Here is a 20,109-nt window from a genome sequence, read left to right as displayed (position 1 = left end):
ATTAACCTATAGAATATACAGCCATTTATATTCTATGCTAGTAGATGTAAACTTAAAACTCCTTTGCAGTGATAGGTTAACATGACCTTCGGAGCAGTAAGACATCCACTTTCTACTGACACATGATGTCATACCACTCCCCTTTCTTATTAGTGAAGTGTATTCTAGGAATAAGGAACGAAAGGGCACAGGACTTGAGGGATAAGACATGACACTATCAAAGTTCCCTCCTGACACTGTTCACAGGTAGAGCAAATGTAACTTGACACATACTGTAATGATGAAAATACTTCAGTGATGCTCAACCCAAGGTATTATTCACAAATATTGATTTTCGATGCTTACTTTTTTCCTTTCAGCATATACTACCAGTTTATCTCACCCAGGAAGTCAATTAGGGGGGAAAATATACATATGGCAAGGGAGATATAATACATTTTAAAAAATGACATCAAATCAGAAAAACAAATCATTTAGTGGCAATGAAATTTTTACAGTGTATCAGCCCTCTAAGCTTGATGGTTTTACTCTGGCTTCCACATCAGTGACAATTTGACATTTAGATCAAGACCTTGAGGACTAGGGGGGCAGTCTGCGACAGTCACTAACTCTTTATACCATGTTATATGAAATCAACTTTGACGTGAAAGCATATGAAATCTAACTTTGACAGGTGGCAGAAACATTCACTTTGGCATTCTTAAGTATAGTGCTCAGTAATCTAAACAGAAATGTATTTTCTAAATCCACTGAAGGCGAGGATCCTTCCTTTAAAACATTAAAAAATAGCAGAGGAAAATTTTGGAAGTTCTATAGGATATGGAGTGAATTCTTAGAAGAGAAAAAAAAAGAAAAAGAATACTAGTTAAAAGAATAACATTGAGTTATTGCTACTTACAATTACTTTCTGCTTGCACAAAGTTCATCTGAGAAGTTGAGTAATTTAGAGTCCAATTAGGAAACTCATACAACCAGAAATCAGAGATTTTTAGCAGCCATAATGAAACCTCCAGTAAACACTCTGAATGTGTTTTCATGATGTAATCCTGTTTTAAGAAAAAAAAAAGTTATATTTTCTGGATTTTAAATAAATATGCTATTATAGTTCGTTTCTGACAGAGCCACCAGGATGTTTTAATTTATACTCAAATTTGATCCTTAAGGGAAATAAGTATTTTAAGGACAGATTCTACTTCCTCCTTCTTTTTTTCTCAATAATTTTATAAATCAATCATTACCCAAACTGGATGCCTAGAGGTTCTTATTACAACAAATGTTATTGCTGTAATCCTCACAAGCAGGTATCATGCTGACTTGAATTCTAATTAGCTTTTAAGCAAGAAGACTATTGTTTGGTTAATGCATTCAGTGTCAAGACACATTAATCAAAATTATTGGCGATGCTTTTAGCACCCAGGCAACTCAGTACATATATGTCAAGCCCCATTGGACTATTTTTTGGGCAATGAAAATAAAGTTGGATCTGTCTGGGAATAATAGATATCATGGAAAATATGACTTGATTTAAGCTGGTATATTAGAGAGTTTTTTAGACAGGCTAAAAATTAATATTTTTTGCTCCTCTAATTGATAATGACTTACAAAAATAAAACAAATGGTAATAAATGAAAAACCAGAGATTTTTCTTGGGGCAAGAGCTAATCAGTTAGGACTTTCTGGCCACCATTCTGTTTAACAGATGGTAAGTTCTGGAAGTTAATATGGAAACACCTGGTGAGCCATTTCTGTATAAATGAAGTTGTTCTTTCCTTTATTACCTTGACTAATAATCCCATCTAAGTATTTGTTGATTCTTCTCATCTTTATAAAGGGCATACTTTATGTAAACTTGGCAAAAGTGTTGGGTGAACTGTCCCAGTGACCATTTAAAAGATAAAATAAGGTCATCTGAAATACTTTCTTGCCATTTATTAAATGTGGATTTAAACAGATAATAGTCAAGATTTTATTACAGAATTTTAAGACTTAATGAGACCTTTGGTAGTCATTGTTAGCATTCGGAAAGAGTGCATTCCTAAAGAATGTCCTAGCTTTCCCTTGACTTTGTAATATAGAAGACCAGTTTTTTTGCTGTTGGACTTGGTACAGATGGTGGTTGTCAGTGTGCTGTGTTTGTTTGCTTGCTTGCTCTTTATTTTTTGGTCAGAAGACATGGAATTAAAGCTGCTATTTCAATTGAATATTCAGGTTTGTTTTGGAAAGTAATAGCAGTGAGTTGAGGAAAAGTTGTTTCAATCAAAATCTTGTCTTCAGGTATCTTTCTTCTATGTTATAGAGATGGATATGGTAAATTCTTCTTGTAGTTTTCTATGTGTACACATTATCAACTAATAAAAGAAAGGGGAGAGAGAAACGGAGATATACCCTAATGAAATACCCTAACTCACAATGAAACTATTTTTTGGTATGGACATAGAATGATTTTTTAAATACGGTACATATTAGTTACTGTGACTTACGTTCACTGAGTTTAATACTACAAGGTCAAAGTCATGGCTGCCCAGTTGGTTAGCTATAGTTGGTAAGACCAGTGTGAAACCATTAGGCCTTCCATGATTGGTCACATGAAGAGGCATCTCTAATTTCACTAATGTTTTAGGTTGTTGTTGTTGTTTAAACTTGGTTTGGTATTTTTACACATCTTGGCTGTTAAAATTAGACTTGATTCAAATTAACACCCTGTGTCAAATCTTCCTATTTCTTGCTGCTACTCCTAGCGGTTGACTACCAGGCCTCTGTTGTACATCAGCCTGAGTTAACAGCATTTCCTCTGCTGTACCTGAACATCAGTTTAGACGCCAAAATCATAGCTACTCCATTATTCGTCTTTTCTACCTGCTCAGCCCAAGGAAGTAGGCTAGTCTTGGTACTGAGACCTGATTTTTTTAAAAGTGATTGATAGATAAAAACTCGTGAAACAACTCAAGAAGAAGTCAGGTGCAATATCCAGAACAAGACAGAAAGTTAGACCAAATTTCCTTTCATTTGGAATTTGCTGCCATATTACTCCCATTGCACTAAAACCAGAAGAACTGAGATTTCTGATTCTCTGACAGTCACTTAGTTATATGTTAACATGTGGCTGAGGTAGCAGAACAGAGTATCATCTGTTCATTGTGGTTTAGGAATTAAAATTTAAGATTGTGTTAATGGTTCTGATAAATAATGTGTATCTTTTATTCCCAGAATTTGGTTAAATCATAGTTCTGTGCTTATTTTAACGTAGATAATATATTGTTTATATTTTTATTTGCTCCAAGAGTAAATCCAAATGGACTTTTCCTGGACCATAAAACAACAATATAAAGAGGAAGCAGATTAAATCTGAATTCCATGGTTATGGTAATGGAGAGAGGAACAGGAATCTTTAAGAGGAGAAGTTCCTTTCCACTTCTTCTCTCCCCTCTTCTCTTTCACCTCCCTTCCCTACATTCCTCCACTGCTCCTTCTCCTCTTCCTTCTCTCCCTCTTTTTCCTGTTCTCTCCCCTTTTAGTTGGATGTGAAATTTGCAAGCAATGACTTTGAATTTGGTTGCCTTCACTCTTCCATTCCCCTCCACACGCAGTCAGCATCACCAGTGTAAGGATAGACTTCATCCTCTTGTTAATCTCACTAGTAGCAAAAGTAAAAACCTCAAATGCTGCCTAATGAGAGATGGTGAGTGAATAGAAAGATGGAAAAAAATGCCACAAATATGATGCTACAATCATATTTCTATTTATAAACACATATACCTCTGTATGTGAAGCTAGAGGGAAATAGATTAAAGAGGCTCTGAAAAAAATTGGTACCCTGCTTATTCTGATGTTGTTCATTGTAACCCTGGTATGCATAACAGGCCAGATGTTTAAAACCTCTGCCTTTCCCCCATTTATCTTGAACATTTTTGTTATTTTCCTTTTTTAAAAAAAGCACTAAGAGATCATTAACTTAAAAAATTAATAATTTCAGAAAATATCACGTTCACTTGTTTTCTTTTAATGGTCGAGCTGTTGTGCTTACTGTTTGCTGTTTAAGTCTATACTTCCCTAATTAAGATAGCCAGCCCCTGCCCTCTTCAGAGGATCTCCACTTTAAGGTCCTATGTTATTCCTAAAATGATTAAGTGAAATTAGAAATTGGATTTTCTAATTCAGCAATTGCCTAGTTTGAAAAAATCCTCTAATTTATTTTTTTCTTCATTAAAAGTAATGTCAGAGTTTAATTCCATTATAGTTCGGATTTCCTCTATTGTATTCTCCCCACTTTGTCTACTCAGATGAATACATGTGAATAATTTTCAACTTAGCATTCTTCTATTTTGTGTTCATTCAGTGAGATTAAATATGCAAAACAGCTTTTAGAATCATTATATATTCCAGTATAAATTGTTATTTTTCCTGTTTGTTGCTCTGCAGACATGTAATCTTGTTCTGGTATATTCTGATTTTTCTCTAAATATGATTATTCCAAAGTGCTATGACTTTGAATCATTTCAGCTTCTTATTTTTTCCCCTGACCTTCTCCTTTGTCTATCCTGCAAATTAGGAATTGTGACTAGAGCAGAAGAACCATTTGCTTAATTTTTATATCACAAGAAAGTATTATTACATAATTTTAGATTGTCATTGTCCTTCTCTAGAGAGTTTAGGGAATTCTAGAGCATTTACACTATACATCACTCCTCCACAAAGAAACAAGATTTGTTTGAAAGGATTACATTTATTTAGGGAAATTCAATGGTATGATTCTTATCCTCCTGTATTAAAAGAAAGACAACTCATTCTTAGTAAACCTGTCTCTTCTACCTTACATGGTTCTGATATGTTTTAAACTTCTTTTGGTTTTGCAATCTTAAATGCCTTGGCAGGTGGGTTCTGTCTCATAAAATGGTATGTTCACATGAGAAAATTTAGGGTTACTTCTTGAAAGAAATTGAAGAGTTATTGAGCATTTTCCTAGGGTGGTTGAAAGTGTTAAGAGATTACCTTTAGGTGATGCACCAGTTAGGATGCAGAAATGTTGGAATATTAGCTAATATTAATGATAACTAACATATTTGAGCCCATAAAGAAAAAATAATAGGTATATGATGTACACTTTATTCTGGGGAGGATGCTATGTTGTGCTCACATTATCCTACAGTAAGTCTTGACTAAGCACCCTTTGGTGAAGCCAGAATCTTCCATTTCTTGGCTTCAAAGACTCCAGTTTGCAAAAGTCAGACTTCATCTCCACTCTCCACTTCTGTACCTACAGTTCTCAAACACTCAGTCTGAGAACCCCTAAACACTCCTAAAGAGCTTTTGTTTAGGTAGGTTTTATCTATTGAATTTCTGTGTTAGAAAATTTTATTATATTAAATAACATTTTATTAAATATAGCTGAATTTTCCAAAATGAGACTGAAAAATGTTTCTTAAGGAGAATAATATTGGTATACATTTTTTTTTTTTTTGAAGAGGATTGTCTGGTGTAACGGAATCTCACATCTGCTTCTACAGTCAGTCTGTTCAGTTGGCTGTTCTGGCTGATGTATATGAAGAAAAAAACAGTCTCATACTGATATGTAATTGGACACAAGAAGGTTATTTCAATAGTCTATTCGATTACTGTTGATATTCTTTGCTACTCCCAAACTCCATAGTGACAGTTTCTTAAACATTAAGTGCAGTATAAAATATAAAACCATATCATGAAATTTTCATAATTTGCATTCTTGAGGAAATGAAAATAGAAAAGCAAATAATGTCTTTGTACTATTATGAAAATAGTTTGACCTTTAGGATTCCCTGAAAAGGTCCAGAGCATACTTTGAGAACCTATGCTATAAGTTTAGGGAGGTAAGAAATAGTCCAAATGGCTCAAGATCACAAGTAGACATACTCATGCCCTGTTTACATTAATAACTGTTTTTGAAGCCTGAGAGAGAAAAGATACCAATAATTAGCTCCTTCCTGTCCCCCCAAGACACAGAGAAAATGGAGGGAATGTCCTTAAAGTGACTTAGAGCTCTGGAAATAACTGAACTTAAAACTGAGATCCTAAAAGTATGCTATTTGACTCCTTGAATAAAGTAATATAAGAATATGACTCTCAGAATATATCAATATGGAATTATCAGATAAAAATGGTCATAATCAAAGCCTATAAAATTAGCAAATATTAATAGTGCCAAAATTGTCAGTACTATCAAATACATTCTAATTTTATATCTTGAAATAAAAATTTTACTCCTGAACTTTCTATTCATAGGAATTTTTTATATTCTAAGAAAAATTTAATATATGTTCTGTTTCCAAAAATGATGAAAAAACACTTGTCTCAGAACACTGAGGTCGCAAAACCTTACTTATTTGTGAATTATGTAACTGCATGCTTCATCTTTTTATAAACTAAACACTAACCTAAATAAGAAATATGTTTCCGCAGCATTTACTTTTCTTCTTCTTTTTTATTAGTATGTGTTAAGGGGGCTACAACTATTTGATATCCTAAACAGGTCATTTTATTTCTCCTTGAAGATATGTAAGGTTCCCTTCTAATCTGAAATTTTCAACCTATTAGATTGTATTACATTTTCATGACAGTAAGTCTTTATTAATGACTTTATTGTGGACTTCAGTGAGCATTTTTTTTCTTTTTTGAAAATGAGGGAATATTTATTTGTACATATCATTTTATTAGGAATATTTTAATTTTAAATGCATGTATTGTTTTTGTTTGTGAAATAAGTTAAACTCTCAATAGAAGTATAATGGTAATCATTTATTTTTTCTGAATAGAGTTCATATTTTTATTTTGAACTATGAAGACATCCATTTTGTTAGAACAAAATGATTTGTTCTAATTCTCCATTCCATTAGATGGAAGACAATGGGATATGTAGAGTAGTTGTAAAAGGTTTGTAGGCAATAAACCTAAAGCATTAATGCCCCACTTAACTTTATTTTCTTAGATTAGTACCAGGAGCACCTAGGTTAGAGTAAATCTGTTTGAGCTGTGTATCAACATGCATTTTGTAGCATGATAGCCTTTGTTCCCCACCCAGTACCCCATATTTTGCACAGTAGATTTTAAATTTTACTTGTTTGAAATATATTAGATAACATTTTAACATATCTTCTAGAACATCCTCTCAGTACTTTTCTGCTTAGCTCCAAGTATCATAAGACCAAGTTTGAAATATTGCTGCATTAGGAAAACATCAAGTGTATCAAACAACATGAACAACTACTCCAGAAGTAATCCAAGGGGCAGGGAGTAAATATGGGAACAAAGCCATTATAGGTTTGCTTGAAATTTTTGGTATATATTTTAGGTAGTTGGGCCCTTGAGCTTTCATAGTTAAAAAGAAAATAAAACTTAATATTATATTCAAGACAATGTGAATACTGGTTCAGGTTTTTGTTATTCTTCTTCTTCTCGTTTTTGACACCAAATATGTGGTGTCTTTTCCAACACCGGTTTTCCAGCTTTCTGACATGAACAATTCGATCCTATTTTGACACTACTCTAATTAGTACCAGACCCCACACATCTAAGGACTCAGTCCCACAAGAGTGACCTCATTTCCCTTTGCCAGTAGCAGGTATGAAATTCCCAGGTTACTGGCACTTACATCTGACTTGACTACAAACTTACAGGTTCTCACAATACCCCCTTCAGGTTTGCTAATTTGCTAGAATGACTCACAGAACTCGGGAAAATGCTATACTTACTATTTCAGTTTATTATAAAGGGTAAAAGGAATAGCCAGGTAAATAGTACAGAAGCAAGATCTAGAAGAGTCCTGAGCTCAAAAAGCCTCTTCCCTGTAGAGTTGGGATGGTCTACCCTCCTGGCATTAAATGTGTTCACCATCTTGGAAGCTCTTAGGTCCCTGCTGTTTGGGGGTTTTAATGAGGTTCCATTACATGGGCATGATCTATGAAGTCACTGGCCTTTGGTGATTGAGCTCAATCTCCAGACATCTGCCCCTGATGGAGATCAGGAGGTACACCAGTAAGTTCCAACCCTCTAATCACAGGGTTGGTTCCTCTGGCAGTCAGTTCTCCATCTTAAAGCTAATTAGGGGCCCAACAAGAGTCACTTCATTTGCATAAAATCAGGTATAGTTGGAAGAGACTGTTAAGAGTAACAAATGTCCCTTGCCTCTATCATTAAGAATATTCCCAGGGTTTTAAGAGGTCTGTGCCAAGAGTTGGGGACCAGGACCAAATGTAGGTCCAATTACACCACAACTGGAGTTTCTACAGATGATGGAAATAATGATTCTGCAGATATGGCAAGGAAGATTTTTATCTTTCATGCTTTCCATTCCTGAGTCTCTTCCCTAGCTATATCTATCATAACAGTTATCTATTGCTGCCTACCATCTTACCCTAAAACTTTGTACTTTAAAACAATGGATATTAGTTATTTCACAGTTTCTGAGGGACTATAATACAAGCACAGAATGGCTAGGTGCCTTTGGCTCAGAATCTCCCATGAGGTTGCAGTGAAATAGTCAGCAAGACTGTGTCTTACAGAACATTCTACAAGGCTGGGGCATCCACGACCAAATTTGCATGTGTGGTTGTTGGCTGGTTTCATTCTACAGTGTGGGCCTCTCTAAAGGGCTGCTCACAATAAGGCAGCTTCCTTCCCCAAAGCAAGAGATCCAAGTGAGAAAAAACAAGAGAGGTTCCCCAAGTGGAAGCCACCTCTGTCTTTTTACAGCTTATACTATCCCATCACTTCTTCATATTCTGTTCATAAGCTGTGAGTCAGTAAATCTGGTCATAGTCAAGGGGAGGGAATTACACAAGGGCAGATACACAGGAGTGGGATCACTGAAGCCCATCTTAGAGGACACCTACCACATCACCCAATCACAACCGGTCTTAATTTGGTAAGTGATTAAAAAAAAAAAATCCATTGGAAAACAGATGAGGGGAAAAATGTGAAACAATTGATCTAATTTTCCAGAGTATTTCTCAAAGAGTTTTCATTAGATCAAAACCAGTTCTGATTAATTTTATAGACAATAACTTGATCTCAGCAAAACTGTAGTATACTTTCAAGGAAGTAAAATACCAAAGGGAGGAAATGAATTTAGCTTTATTTACTGTCAAATTAACAGTGATCTTGTGTGCCCATCTTTTCAAAGGGAGAACCAGGTTTCATTGGTCCTCAGGGGGAACCAGGCTTACCAGGATTACCAGGAACAAAAGTAAGTGGAGTCTTTTCTTCTGCTCCTTTTTTTTTTTTTTTTAAATTTTTGTCATACTTGTTGAAAGAGGTGACCAGATATTTCTGCCTTAAGAAATAAAGCAGTCTAATGTGCCATTAATGGCACTTCTAGAGAGATCACCATTACTAAATAGAGCAAAGGAAAGTCAATTCCAGAAACCCTTAAGCAAGACAACAGACTTGTGGAATGTATTGTTAACTTGTCCTCCAGATCCCTCCTAAATTGTTATGATGCTATTAACCTTCTGGCCTTATGGAACAGTAGAGGAACTGTGAAGAGGAGGGAGATAACTCATTAACTCCTGCTGCTCATCACCCACTTTAGGATATACTTGTAAATCAAACATTATTACTATTCCTATCGCTCCCTAGATTTCAAAGGCAAGTACAGATATCATATAGATTTCCAAGTGCTTTTTTTCCAAAAGGCTCCACCCTGAATGATAACTGCAGAAATATTCTGTAATGAAAACCATCTCATGCTCCTTGACATGGTAGCCATAGAGAGGACTCTAAAAGCAAAAGGTTTATATGGTGCTGCAGAGACAGTCAGACCCAGGATTCTCTTTATCTACCCAGTAAGACATAAAAAAAGTACAGCTCTGATGATAGAACTGGACTCATGACAGACGCATGAATCAAAGGATGGGGAAATGACATCAAACTACATTCTTTTATTTTTATACCACTTTTATATGGTCTTTGCCTCAATGTATATTGTTTTCCCCAGAAGAAAGCCAGGGATGATTTCCAAGAGTTAAAGAAATATGTTCATGATCTGTTCTGACAGGACTAGTCCTCATTTCCGCTGGTCAAGTAAAAATAACTCTAATCCTCGTACATGGAAACTATGTGTGGCCAAAGGGGGTCTGAAACTCAGTGGAATTATACAAAATTGTTATTTTCTTAAGAAAATTTTTTTTTTGCCACATAATGAGCTGTCAGGCTTATTAGTGAAGTATGAGGAATGCCTGTTTTAGCCTGAACAGATTCACACAAGAAAAGCCTTTCTGGAAGAAAAAGAGAGAAAGCAAGAGAATAATGAGCATTCCCTGTTGATCTAAGAACTGCTGTGTGTTGGGGGAGGAAAGGAAGCAGCCTTGAAGATGAGCAGGACACACAAAGGGGAGGGCTGGTCACTCACTGTAGGAGAAAACCAGCATGGACTGCATCTGTAAATGCTGGTGCACTTTGTTTATATACATGGGAAAATTAAAGAAACCCAGGCAGTAGAGAGTGGAATTGATCTCTAAGTATCTCTTCTTTACTTAACTGATCATAAATTACTCTACAGTTTCAAATTTTAAAAAAAAAATCCAGACATGAAGAACCTAGCATGATTCTATAGACCATATACTTCATGACAGATACTACTCTGAACCCCCAGTAAAAGAATGTGCTGTCCTTGCTTGGGTTCACAAGCAGAGCTGTGGATAGGAAATTTATTTCATTAGCAATATTTTGAAGTTAATTGACAACTGAATTGCCTGTCTTGAGCTCAGTATCAAGGTAAGAGTTATGATTATGTTAAAATCTCCATCGAACAGTACTCATTTCTATTCATATAGTCAGTCTGGATTTGTACCACTGGCTTCAGATTTAAAAAATAAAATAAGATTGCATTTTTTTCCCAACACCAGCAAAGAGAAATCATAGTGAAGAAAGATGTATAATCTCATCTGAAAGTCTGTAGTGTGTCCTGAGCACCTACATCAGTGCCTGTGAGGAACCTACATCTGTCTAAAGAAATTATGTTTTCATCAGACTATTTTAGAATACTCTGAGTAACATTGTGTATTTATTAAGTCAGTGAAGTTTTTCCGGATTTTTTTGTTTGGTTGGTTGATTTTTTGGTATTGAGAAAGGAGAGTCAATGCAACACAAACATTCTCTCCCCTCCTAAAGCTTACATCCACTGTGGGTGAGGAAGGGGCAGAAGGAGAAAAAGAAATAAACAAACAAATAGTATTTCAGGCAAACTAGTTAGGGGCATTGTGATTTAAAAAAGAAAAGAAGAAAAAAAAAGTGATTCCATGTAAAGATATGTAGACTTCGCTACTATAGGAAACTACGGATGCATTGATTTTTTTAGGTTTTTATTTTTCCCTAAGATAATCTTATAGTTAATAAAAATTCCATATGCCAAGAGAAGTCCTTCAGTCTCACTCTGTTACAGAGGGATCAAAAGACAAAAATAGAAGGAAGTCCCTCGGCTTCTGGACCATCTTTACCATCTTCTGTGTCCGGTCAAGCCCCTGGCCTTTCTCTCAGCCTCCCATCTTCACACCCTCCTCTGTTGCTGCTCAGACACCTACTGAGTCTTTCATTCCTGTCCCACATCACCTGCAAAACCACAAAGGCTTCCCAAAGTGGGCATGTTGCAGAAAAGGATTTCTGAATTTGGAGCCCTGTGTTACCCATCCTGGATCCAATCCTTCTTTCTTATCCTTTCCAAAATGAATCAGTTTCTTCAGTGAGGAAGGCAACTCTCTCTTCTATAACACACCATCCACTGTCTGAATTCCAAGTCTGATTATTGAAATTCTACCCATCTTGTAGGAAACAAAACAGTCTCTAGAGAACATAAAATGGCACCATCTTTGGCAAGACTTAAAAACATTCATACTTTTAACCCAGGAATTTCCCCAACTAGGAATTTATCTTATGAAAATGATTAGAGAATATACAAAATTGGTATACAATTATGCAACAATTGAAGATTGAGCGTAATCAGTTTTAAATTTCAGCTCTTTTTGTTTAAAAGCTTTATTACTTTGGGCAACAGCTCTCATTTTTGGTTTCTTTGTCTGTAGAATGTGAATATCTGTCTTGTTTGTCTTGAGAATTAAATAGGTTAATTCATGTATTTTGTACAGTTCCTGCCCTCATCAGTGGTTATAAAGTAAGCCCTATAGACCCTTTAGGATGTGATTTGAGTCTCACCTCCAGAGAGCTAGTCGACAACATTTAAGGTTCAGTGGTGTTTCCTCTTCTGTCACATAGAGCCTTACATTAATCCTTAATTATTAATGGATTTGTTCTTGTGGATCTTGTCTAATTAGGTCACTGGCTCCTAGAGGACAGTAAGCATCTTTAGACTTCACAGAGCTACTAATATTTGAAAAAGCTACAATTCTTCTGTCTTACACCATTCTGAAGTTTTGAGATCAGGGTAACTGAGGCCTTCAGAATTTAACAAACTTGTCCCAAAATACCGAGCTGGCAAATGACAGAGAATTAAAATCTTACATGTTACAAAGCCTGAGAAATAACCACTATGCCATGCTTCTTGACAATAATACTTAAAAAGTGACTGCAGAATGAGAATTAATGTCAATTCCTGTCTTGAGATAGATGATAGCTTTTATCAATTCTCTTTAAAGGGCTTTCTATTTAACAACATAGCCATCTGACAGGCATTTGCCTAGCCATTTGATTATATAATGGGGATGATAATGGGAATGCTGCATAATTGTACGTTAGTTTGGAGTTCTCCCAAGAGACAGAACCAAGATGGATGGAGGGATAGGAATTTATTAGGGGAATGGACTACTGTGATAAGGAGGCTAAGAAGTCCCACAATAGGCCATCGGCAGGCAGGAGGGAGTCCAGAGAGGCCAATTCTTGTGACCCAGTCCAAGTCCAAAGGCTTTAGAACCAGGGCAGCTGACTGATTCTTTAAGGCTTTAAGCCTGAGAACACAGGGAATACTGGTGCACACTCTGGAGTCTGAAGGCTGAACTCTGGAGTTCTGATGTCCAAGGGCAAGAAAAGAAGGGTGTCCTTGGTCTAGGAGGGGTAGAGGGAGATTTTGCCTTTTTGTTTTGCCTAGCCCCCCGCCAAGTTGATGATGGCCATCCACATGGAAGGTAGATCTTTCCCACTCTGTCCACTGACTTATATGCCAATTTCCTCTGGAAACCTTCTCAGACTCACCCAGAAATAACGCTTTACCAGATCTCTAGGTATTCCTTAATCCAGACACTTAAATTAACCAGCAAAGATTGTTTTTTATTATTAAATGGGATAATTCAGTGAAGAGATGAGAACAGTGCTGAGTATATAGTAAGTAAATGGTGACTCTTTGCTCATTTTTATTTTATTCAATTTATTTAGTATCCACACTGACCCATCTGGGCGTGTCATTTACCTGTCTTCTAATTTGTGACAGGGTGAACGTGGGGAGGCAGGGCCTCCTGGAAGAGGTGAGCGAGGGGATCCTGGAGTCCCTGGACCAAAGGTCAGTTATGCTTACATTGAAAGAGAACACTCTTTGATTTAGGAATGCCTGCCACTTGCCTGTAGAACATTTTGTAGAAAATTCCTCAACAGGTATTAAAACAGCTAAAATTAGAAATAACTTATTGAAATGCATACTGATTGCTTGTTTTCAAAAGGGATTTTATAATTCAACTTTCCCTGTTTACTCTGTTCAGTTCAGTGAACAAATTTAATGACACATTCAAGTGTAAAGGGAGAATACCGTCATATTAACCTGTTATCACTTGATGTGTATTAAAACCTACTGAGAAAAATCTCTGTTGGTAAGTGCTGTGCTCATTTCCATGGTAACTTGATGGAGTGTAAAACCTTGAAAATATTAGAGCTAAGGATTTGTTTACCTGTTCAATCTTGATTCATCTAAACTTCCTGCAAACTAATGTGGCCACACTTTATTTTAATAACCTATCCGAGAGCTATGGGAAACGATTTACAATCTGATGAAAAGGAAATTTATGCAGACGAGCATTGTTGAGACTAATGAGAATTACTTACAGTACTCTTCCCATCCACTGATGGGGGAGGGCTGTCTTCAGAGTAATAATGGAATGAAGGCTGATGGAAAAACCAGGGAGCGAACTAATGATACGGTGATGATATGTGTGCTTAGTGTTGTATTCACCAGCCATATACATATTGAGGCCGTTAAAATAAAGTGTTTCCCTGTTTCCTCGTTATTCTGAGTCACTGCTAATTTCCTTTTCCTGTTCTTATCTCCTCTGTCATTTTCCCTTTTCATCTTCATCTTCTCCTGTCATAGGGAAAACAAGGTGAATCAGGAACTAGAGGCCCAAAGGGGTCCAAGGTCAGTAACTGGGTAACATTTTAATGTAACTTGAGGCCTCACGATCTGTCCTTTTTGCCTTTTCCATGGAGAATCATGTTTAGATTAAAAGCTTTCACACACAGGGATTGCAATAATTTTGTCCCTATGATAATATCAAAAAATTTTCTTATCTTTTTGTTTTTGTATGTTCTTGTGCTGTAGGTCTTTCTTTGATAAGTTATATTTTCTTTTTGTTTTTAGCACTTCTTTGGGGAAAAAAGTACTTAATTGTATAATCTTACTTTTCACTTCCTGCCTATATTTATGATAAATATTCAAGTTATATTTTGCCTTTAAATAAGGTAACTTCCTTCATTGCATTAAAATTTGCCCACCAATTAAATTCCTTTTCTTTGTCGTGTTCTTTATCTTGTCTGCAAGAACATATGCGCTGTTGGCAGAGTCATTAACAGTTAATTAAAGTACCATTGGCTGATAACATGGAAAAATGGGTACAAAATGAAGAAAGCAGAAATTAGAGATTATTAATTCTCCATTCACAGCAAATTACATTATTATGGGTGATGTTATTAGCATTATGTGGATGGGTAAATTTCTAATCCTTTTCCTTTCTTACCTTTCTTACCTTTCTTACCCATTTCATAGAGATAGGTAGAAAGACAAAAATGTTTTGAATTCCATGTAGGAAAAGGTCTCTAAATTTAAGCTGTTTTCAAGAACCTTCAAATCTACACAGTTTGAAATGTTTTCTCCAAAGTTGCAGTCTGGACTAATTTTGAGGGCTTAGACTATTCATAGTGTCTTTACAAGTGGAGTTCTGACATCATAAATAAAATTTCAGAGTTTTTATATTGGATTGAAGGGGGACGGGGAGAAAGCACTGCCCTGCCCCTGACCTTCGTCCCTGCCAACCTGTTCCCACTGGCTGCTGTCCACTTCAGCACCAAGGGTTAAAATGCCTATACCTGCAGATGAACTTTGCCTTAGATCTCCATCATCAAAAGGAGGTCTAGTCTGTGACCCTACTTTCCTAATTCTCCCTATAATGAGCTCTCTGTTCCTCTCTGTCCCAATTATCTATATGTTTCTTCTCTGAAAACAGGCAACACAACTGTTTGACCTTTTTTCCCTTTGCCCCAAATCCCTCTAACTAAAAAGAACATAGCTCAGTTCGTATGGACTTTGGTTGCTGTAGAAACCACTTGCTTTGTTTATGTAGATTCCACCTAGCAAAGTTACTATATAAACTATACTATTGTTCCAAGACAATAATTATCTGAAAGGGAAGTTGTGATTACCTGTAAGGTGCATCTTTTTGTTTTTTAAATTTTTTAATTGTAGATACACACAATATCTTTATTTATTTATTTATTTATTTTTTATTTTTTATTTTTTTTGGGGGGGGGTTGGCATTTTATTTATTTATTTATTTTTTTTATTATTGATTTTATTTTTTTAAATACACGACAGTGGAATGCATTACAATTCTTATTACACATACAGAGCACAATTTTTCATATCTTTGTATATAAAGTATTCTCACCCCAATTCATGTCTTTTTTTTTTTTATCTTCTTTTTTTTTTTTTTTTAATTTTTTATTGTGGGTTGTTCAAAACGTTACAAAAATATTTATTTATTTTTATGTGGTGCTGAAGATTAGTTTGCCATTGAGCTACAACCCCAGCCCTGTAAGGTGCATCTTAAAAAAAAAAAAAAAGCATTTGCATTGGTGCATTGGTGGTGATTGTTATTGTTTTCCACATCAGAAGTTTATATTTAAAGGGATGCACTATGGTATAAATACATCCTTAGACTTGAGAAATTTCTAGACCATTGGTCCTACTACTAATTAACTTTTTTCTTTTTTAATTGGGAAAGGGTGACCGTGGTGACAAAGGAGACTCTGGAGCTCTGGGACCAAGGGTAAGTGAACCCTCTTATATCAACTTTTTTGCCCCCTACAAACTCAGACTTGATGTAGTATGTGTGTATGTGACCTTATGAGTGCCATCTGGACTAATAATGCCCGATAATAGCATTGGAGAAGGGCCACTCTAAATATTCCTGCTGCCTTCCCTTCCCCCTTCTCTTTATTTTTGACTTTTGTTTCCAGGAGCAATAAGTGTGGACATTCTAGCACATGCAGTGAGTGTGGACATTCTAGCATGTGCAATAAGCTTTATTGAGAAGGTGTAAAACTTTCCTTCTGACAAAGGAGTAATAGCGAGCCTACAGCCATACAGATAATAGAATTTCCCATGTTTCAATTAACCCGATTATAAAGAGAGCAATAGCCCATTTGTTTAGAGTATTTTTTAAAACAGGCAGGGAATTAGGACATGACTAATGGAAATTATGTAGCAGATATAATGAGTCGAGTAGAAGTCTCTTTTTGTTCCTTATTTGGCTTCCTTTTCATGGGATTCTATTCCCACTAGGAAAGCCAAGCATTTCCCATAGAACGTTATTCTATCTTCTTAAGGAATGAGAAGGTATAATCTATCAGGTATAGATGAGTGGAAAGTGGATAGGAGGTTTTAAAATAAATGTGAATAAAGCTAATAAAATTTTGTAAATCACATCAGATTAGCCTGTATTGTATAATGTTCAGAAAATGGTTTCAGAGTTTAAATCATAGGTCTTTCAAAAATCTTTTACCTACCACAGACAGGAAGTTAGAAGTGGTTTGCACTTGGGTCCTGGCGAGGAAGCAATAGTCAGAGAGAGCCACAAGATATTGCTTCTGTGTTTTCTTTTTTTAATATTTATTTTTTAGTTGTAGTTGGATGCAATAATACCTTTATTTTATTTATATTTATGTGGTACAGAGGATTGAACCCAGGCCTTCACATGTGCTAGGCAAGCGTTCTACCACTGAGCTACAACCCCAGCTTTGCTTCTGTGTTTTCTATAGTCCTGTTATACACCAGTCTAACTCCCATGGTGTTCCCTCAATTCATTTTTGTTGTAGGGTCCACCTGGGCAAAAAGGAGATCAAGGAGCCACCGAAATCATAGACTACAATGGCAACCTCCATGAAGCTTTACAGGCAAGTGACTGCTCCCTGCCCTGAGACACAAGGAGAACACTGATGGGTGCCATGTAGCACACGCCAGCATAAGCTCCCACACCCCTTTAATCTCAGAGCACTCCATTCCTTGAAGCACACCTGCTCCCTGTCATCCTGAGCCCATTCCAGTATCTGGCCCCAGTAATCTTCACCTCATAGCAATTTGAAATCTCTCTCTTTCTTTTTTTTTCCCTTCTACCTTCAAACATTCCTAAGCCTTATCAAGTATAAACTTTGTGTTAATTTGGTTGACTTTTACTTCTTTGCTTAAAGAGGGAGCTGGGCAAAGCAATTAAGAGCTCTGTGGCTCTAGAGTGGAAATTGCTCAGGTTCAAATCTCAGCCCTCTTACTTACTAAATGCATGACCTAGAGCAAGTTATTTCATTTCCCTGTGCCTTGGTTTTCCCATCTATAAAATGAGATGATATCTGCTTCATAGGGTTCCTGAACAGAGCAAATGACCTACATAGCCTATGCTTAAAACAGTGCTTAGCACCTCATAACCCCCCTGTAAGTATTTCTTACAACTGCTACCATTCAATTCTTTTCCTTCCGTTAAGTCAAAAATAGACTAGACGGCTCCACCACCTTTGCTTCTTACTCTTCCTCTTCAGATTTAGACTCCTGCACTTGAGTCCCTGTCATTCTATTGCAACTTCTCTTACAAAGATCAATGATAACCTCTAGATAAAGCCCATAATATTTGTCATTCTTGACTTTTCTGTGACATTTGTACCAAACCACCTTCCTTTTAAAATTCTTTTTCTTCAGACTCTACTTCCATTTTCCTTCATGGTGCTATTCTGTGTTGGTGTGTCCAATTTCTCTGTCCACACCCCAGTTTTTTATATTCTGAAGTATCTGATCTTTTCTTAATGACTCCCCCTGTGTTCTTCACATTACGATTCCAATTCTGTCATCTTGGGATCTGATCTTGGTGTACTTGTAGGAACAGTTCCCTATAGGTGCACCATTGCCCATCGATTTCCACCAATGCCCAGGATTGTGCTGGTTACTCTGCCCACCTACCAAATGATCCCCTTTCTTGACTAACCAGTTTCTGTCAGTGGAGTCTTTGTATTTCGTGGAGTAGAAGCTTTAGAGCCATTTTTACACTAGTCTTAGTCCTTCATCCATTCTTTTTTCCATCCTCTCCATTCCCAAGGAGGTCCACATCCTGTTTACTGCATACCTAACTCCATAACAAACCCTTGATCAATATATCTTCCGCTAGTGCCTCCTTGCCCTTCTAATCCAAACTATGTATCACTCCCAGGATGATTTTCATAAACTGCCATTACTATAATTGTTCTAATTTGCTCAGGAATCTAAATGACCCCCTATTGCGTACTCTATCAAGCCTAATCTCCTCCATCTGACATTTAAGGCTCTATAATCTGCCTTTCTTATGCAGAACTTTTTATTTCTTTGCAACACAGAGTTCCCCCTGGCATGGTCATTTTTATAGTATCCATATAAATCTTCATCCCATTCTTTTTTCCCTTTCTTTCATCCATCTAAATAGTATCCTAAAATCTATGTTGTCACCCTCTTGAGTTCTTTCTCTGAATACTTTTCCACATTACCAGTCAGGTTCTAACATTACCATTTAATTGTTCTCAAATTACATAATTGATTTTAATTTTCCTCTTACCAAATTGTAAGTTTCTTGATAACAGAAAACTATGCTTACATTGTGTGGGCATGTAAAGATGCTGTAAAGGTTTACCTCCCTCTGCTGATTTTCATTGTTGTTTTTCACTTCCTCATCGTGGAATATTTTGCCGAGAATGTTGTGTAGTACAGGCTTTCTATTCTTTTAACTTTTGTTTATAATGGAAGGTTTTTATATCATCAAATCTAAAGCTTAATTTTGCTGGATGTGATTCTTGGTTGGCATCCATTTTCTTTCAGAGCTTGGTATATATTGTCCCAGGATCTTCTAGCTTTCAGGGTCTGGGTTGAAAAATCTGCAGATATCCTAATTGGTTTCCCTCTATATATAATTTGATTTTTTTTCTCTTGTGGCTTTTAAAATTCTCTCCTTATTCTGTATGCTAGACATTTTCATTATAATGTGCCTTGATGTAGATCTGTTGTGATTTTGTATATCTGGTGTCCTGTAAGCCTCTTATACTATTTGGTTTTCCAATTCATTCTTCGTGTTTGGAAAATTTTCTGCTATTATTTCATTGAATAGATTGTTCATCCCTTTGGTTTGGAACTCTATGCCTTTATCCCAATAACTCTTAAATTTGGTCTTTTTATGTTATCCCATATTTCTTGAATGTTCTGCTCATGGTTTCTTACCATCTTCACTGTGTGATCTACATTCTTTTTGAGATTATATATTTTGTCTTCATTGTCTGAGGTCCTGTCTTCCAAGTGGACTAATCTGTTGGTCATGCTTTCTATTGAGGTTTAGTGGTTAAATGAGTATGTGTACTTTTTATGTACAAGTTCCTTTTTTAGTTTGAAAGACAAACTAATTTTAAATATTTTTTCCATTTTATACCTCTTTAAATCATTTTTTCAGCCTCACTAATGTGATCTAACTTTGGTAGATTTACACTTCTATGTGTCCTTTTTTACTACCACTATTTTTAACCAGTAAAGTATTTATTATTAATGTGTACAAAATCTGTCTTCAGCTCAGCCATTTTTTTTCCTGGTTACCTCCTCCCCTCCCTTATTCTCTCTCTCTCTCTCTCTCTCTCTCTCTCTCTCTCTCTCTC

General features: G+C 36.1%; 1 protein-coding gene across 14 annotated transcripts in view; it reads left to right on the top strand.

The window, feature by feature from the left end:
* Positions 1-20,109, top strand: part of Col25a1 (collagen type XXV alpha 1 chain) — a 469,539-nt gene that overhangs the window by 404,841 nt on the left and 44,589 nt on the right. For 13 of the 14 annotated variants that reach the window (XM_048813730.1, XM_048813728.1, XM_048813727.1 and 10 more), the window contains 5 exons: positions 9,152-9,214; positions 13,406-13,474; positions 14,276-14,320; positions 16,182-16,226; positions 17,275-17,352. In XM_048813730.1, coding sequence (XP_048669687.1) covers positions 9,152-9,214; positions 13,406-13,474; positions 14,276-14,320; positions 16,182-16,226; positions 17,275-17,352 — 300 coding nt within the window. The remainder of the gene's footprint in view (positions 1-9,151; positions 9,215-13,405; positions 13,475-14,275; positions 14,321-16,181; positions 16,227-17,274; positions 17,353-20,109) is intronic. The other variant, XM_015484631.2, reaches the window with a different exon arrangement.

This window comes from Marmota marmota, unplaced genomic scaffold (genome assembly GCF_001458135.2).
Source record: "Marmota marmota marmota unplaced genomic scaffold, marMar, whole genome shotgun sequence".
In the NCBI taxonomy this organism is placed as follows: Eukaryota; Metazoa; Chordata; class Mammalia; order Rodentia; family Sciuridae; genus Marmota; species Marmota marmota.
This window is presented reverse-complemented; position numbering and strand designations above follow the sequence as displayed.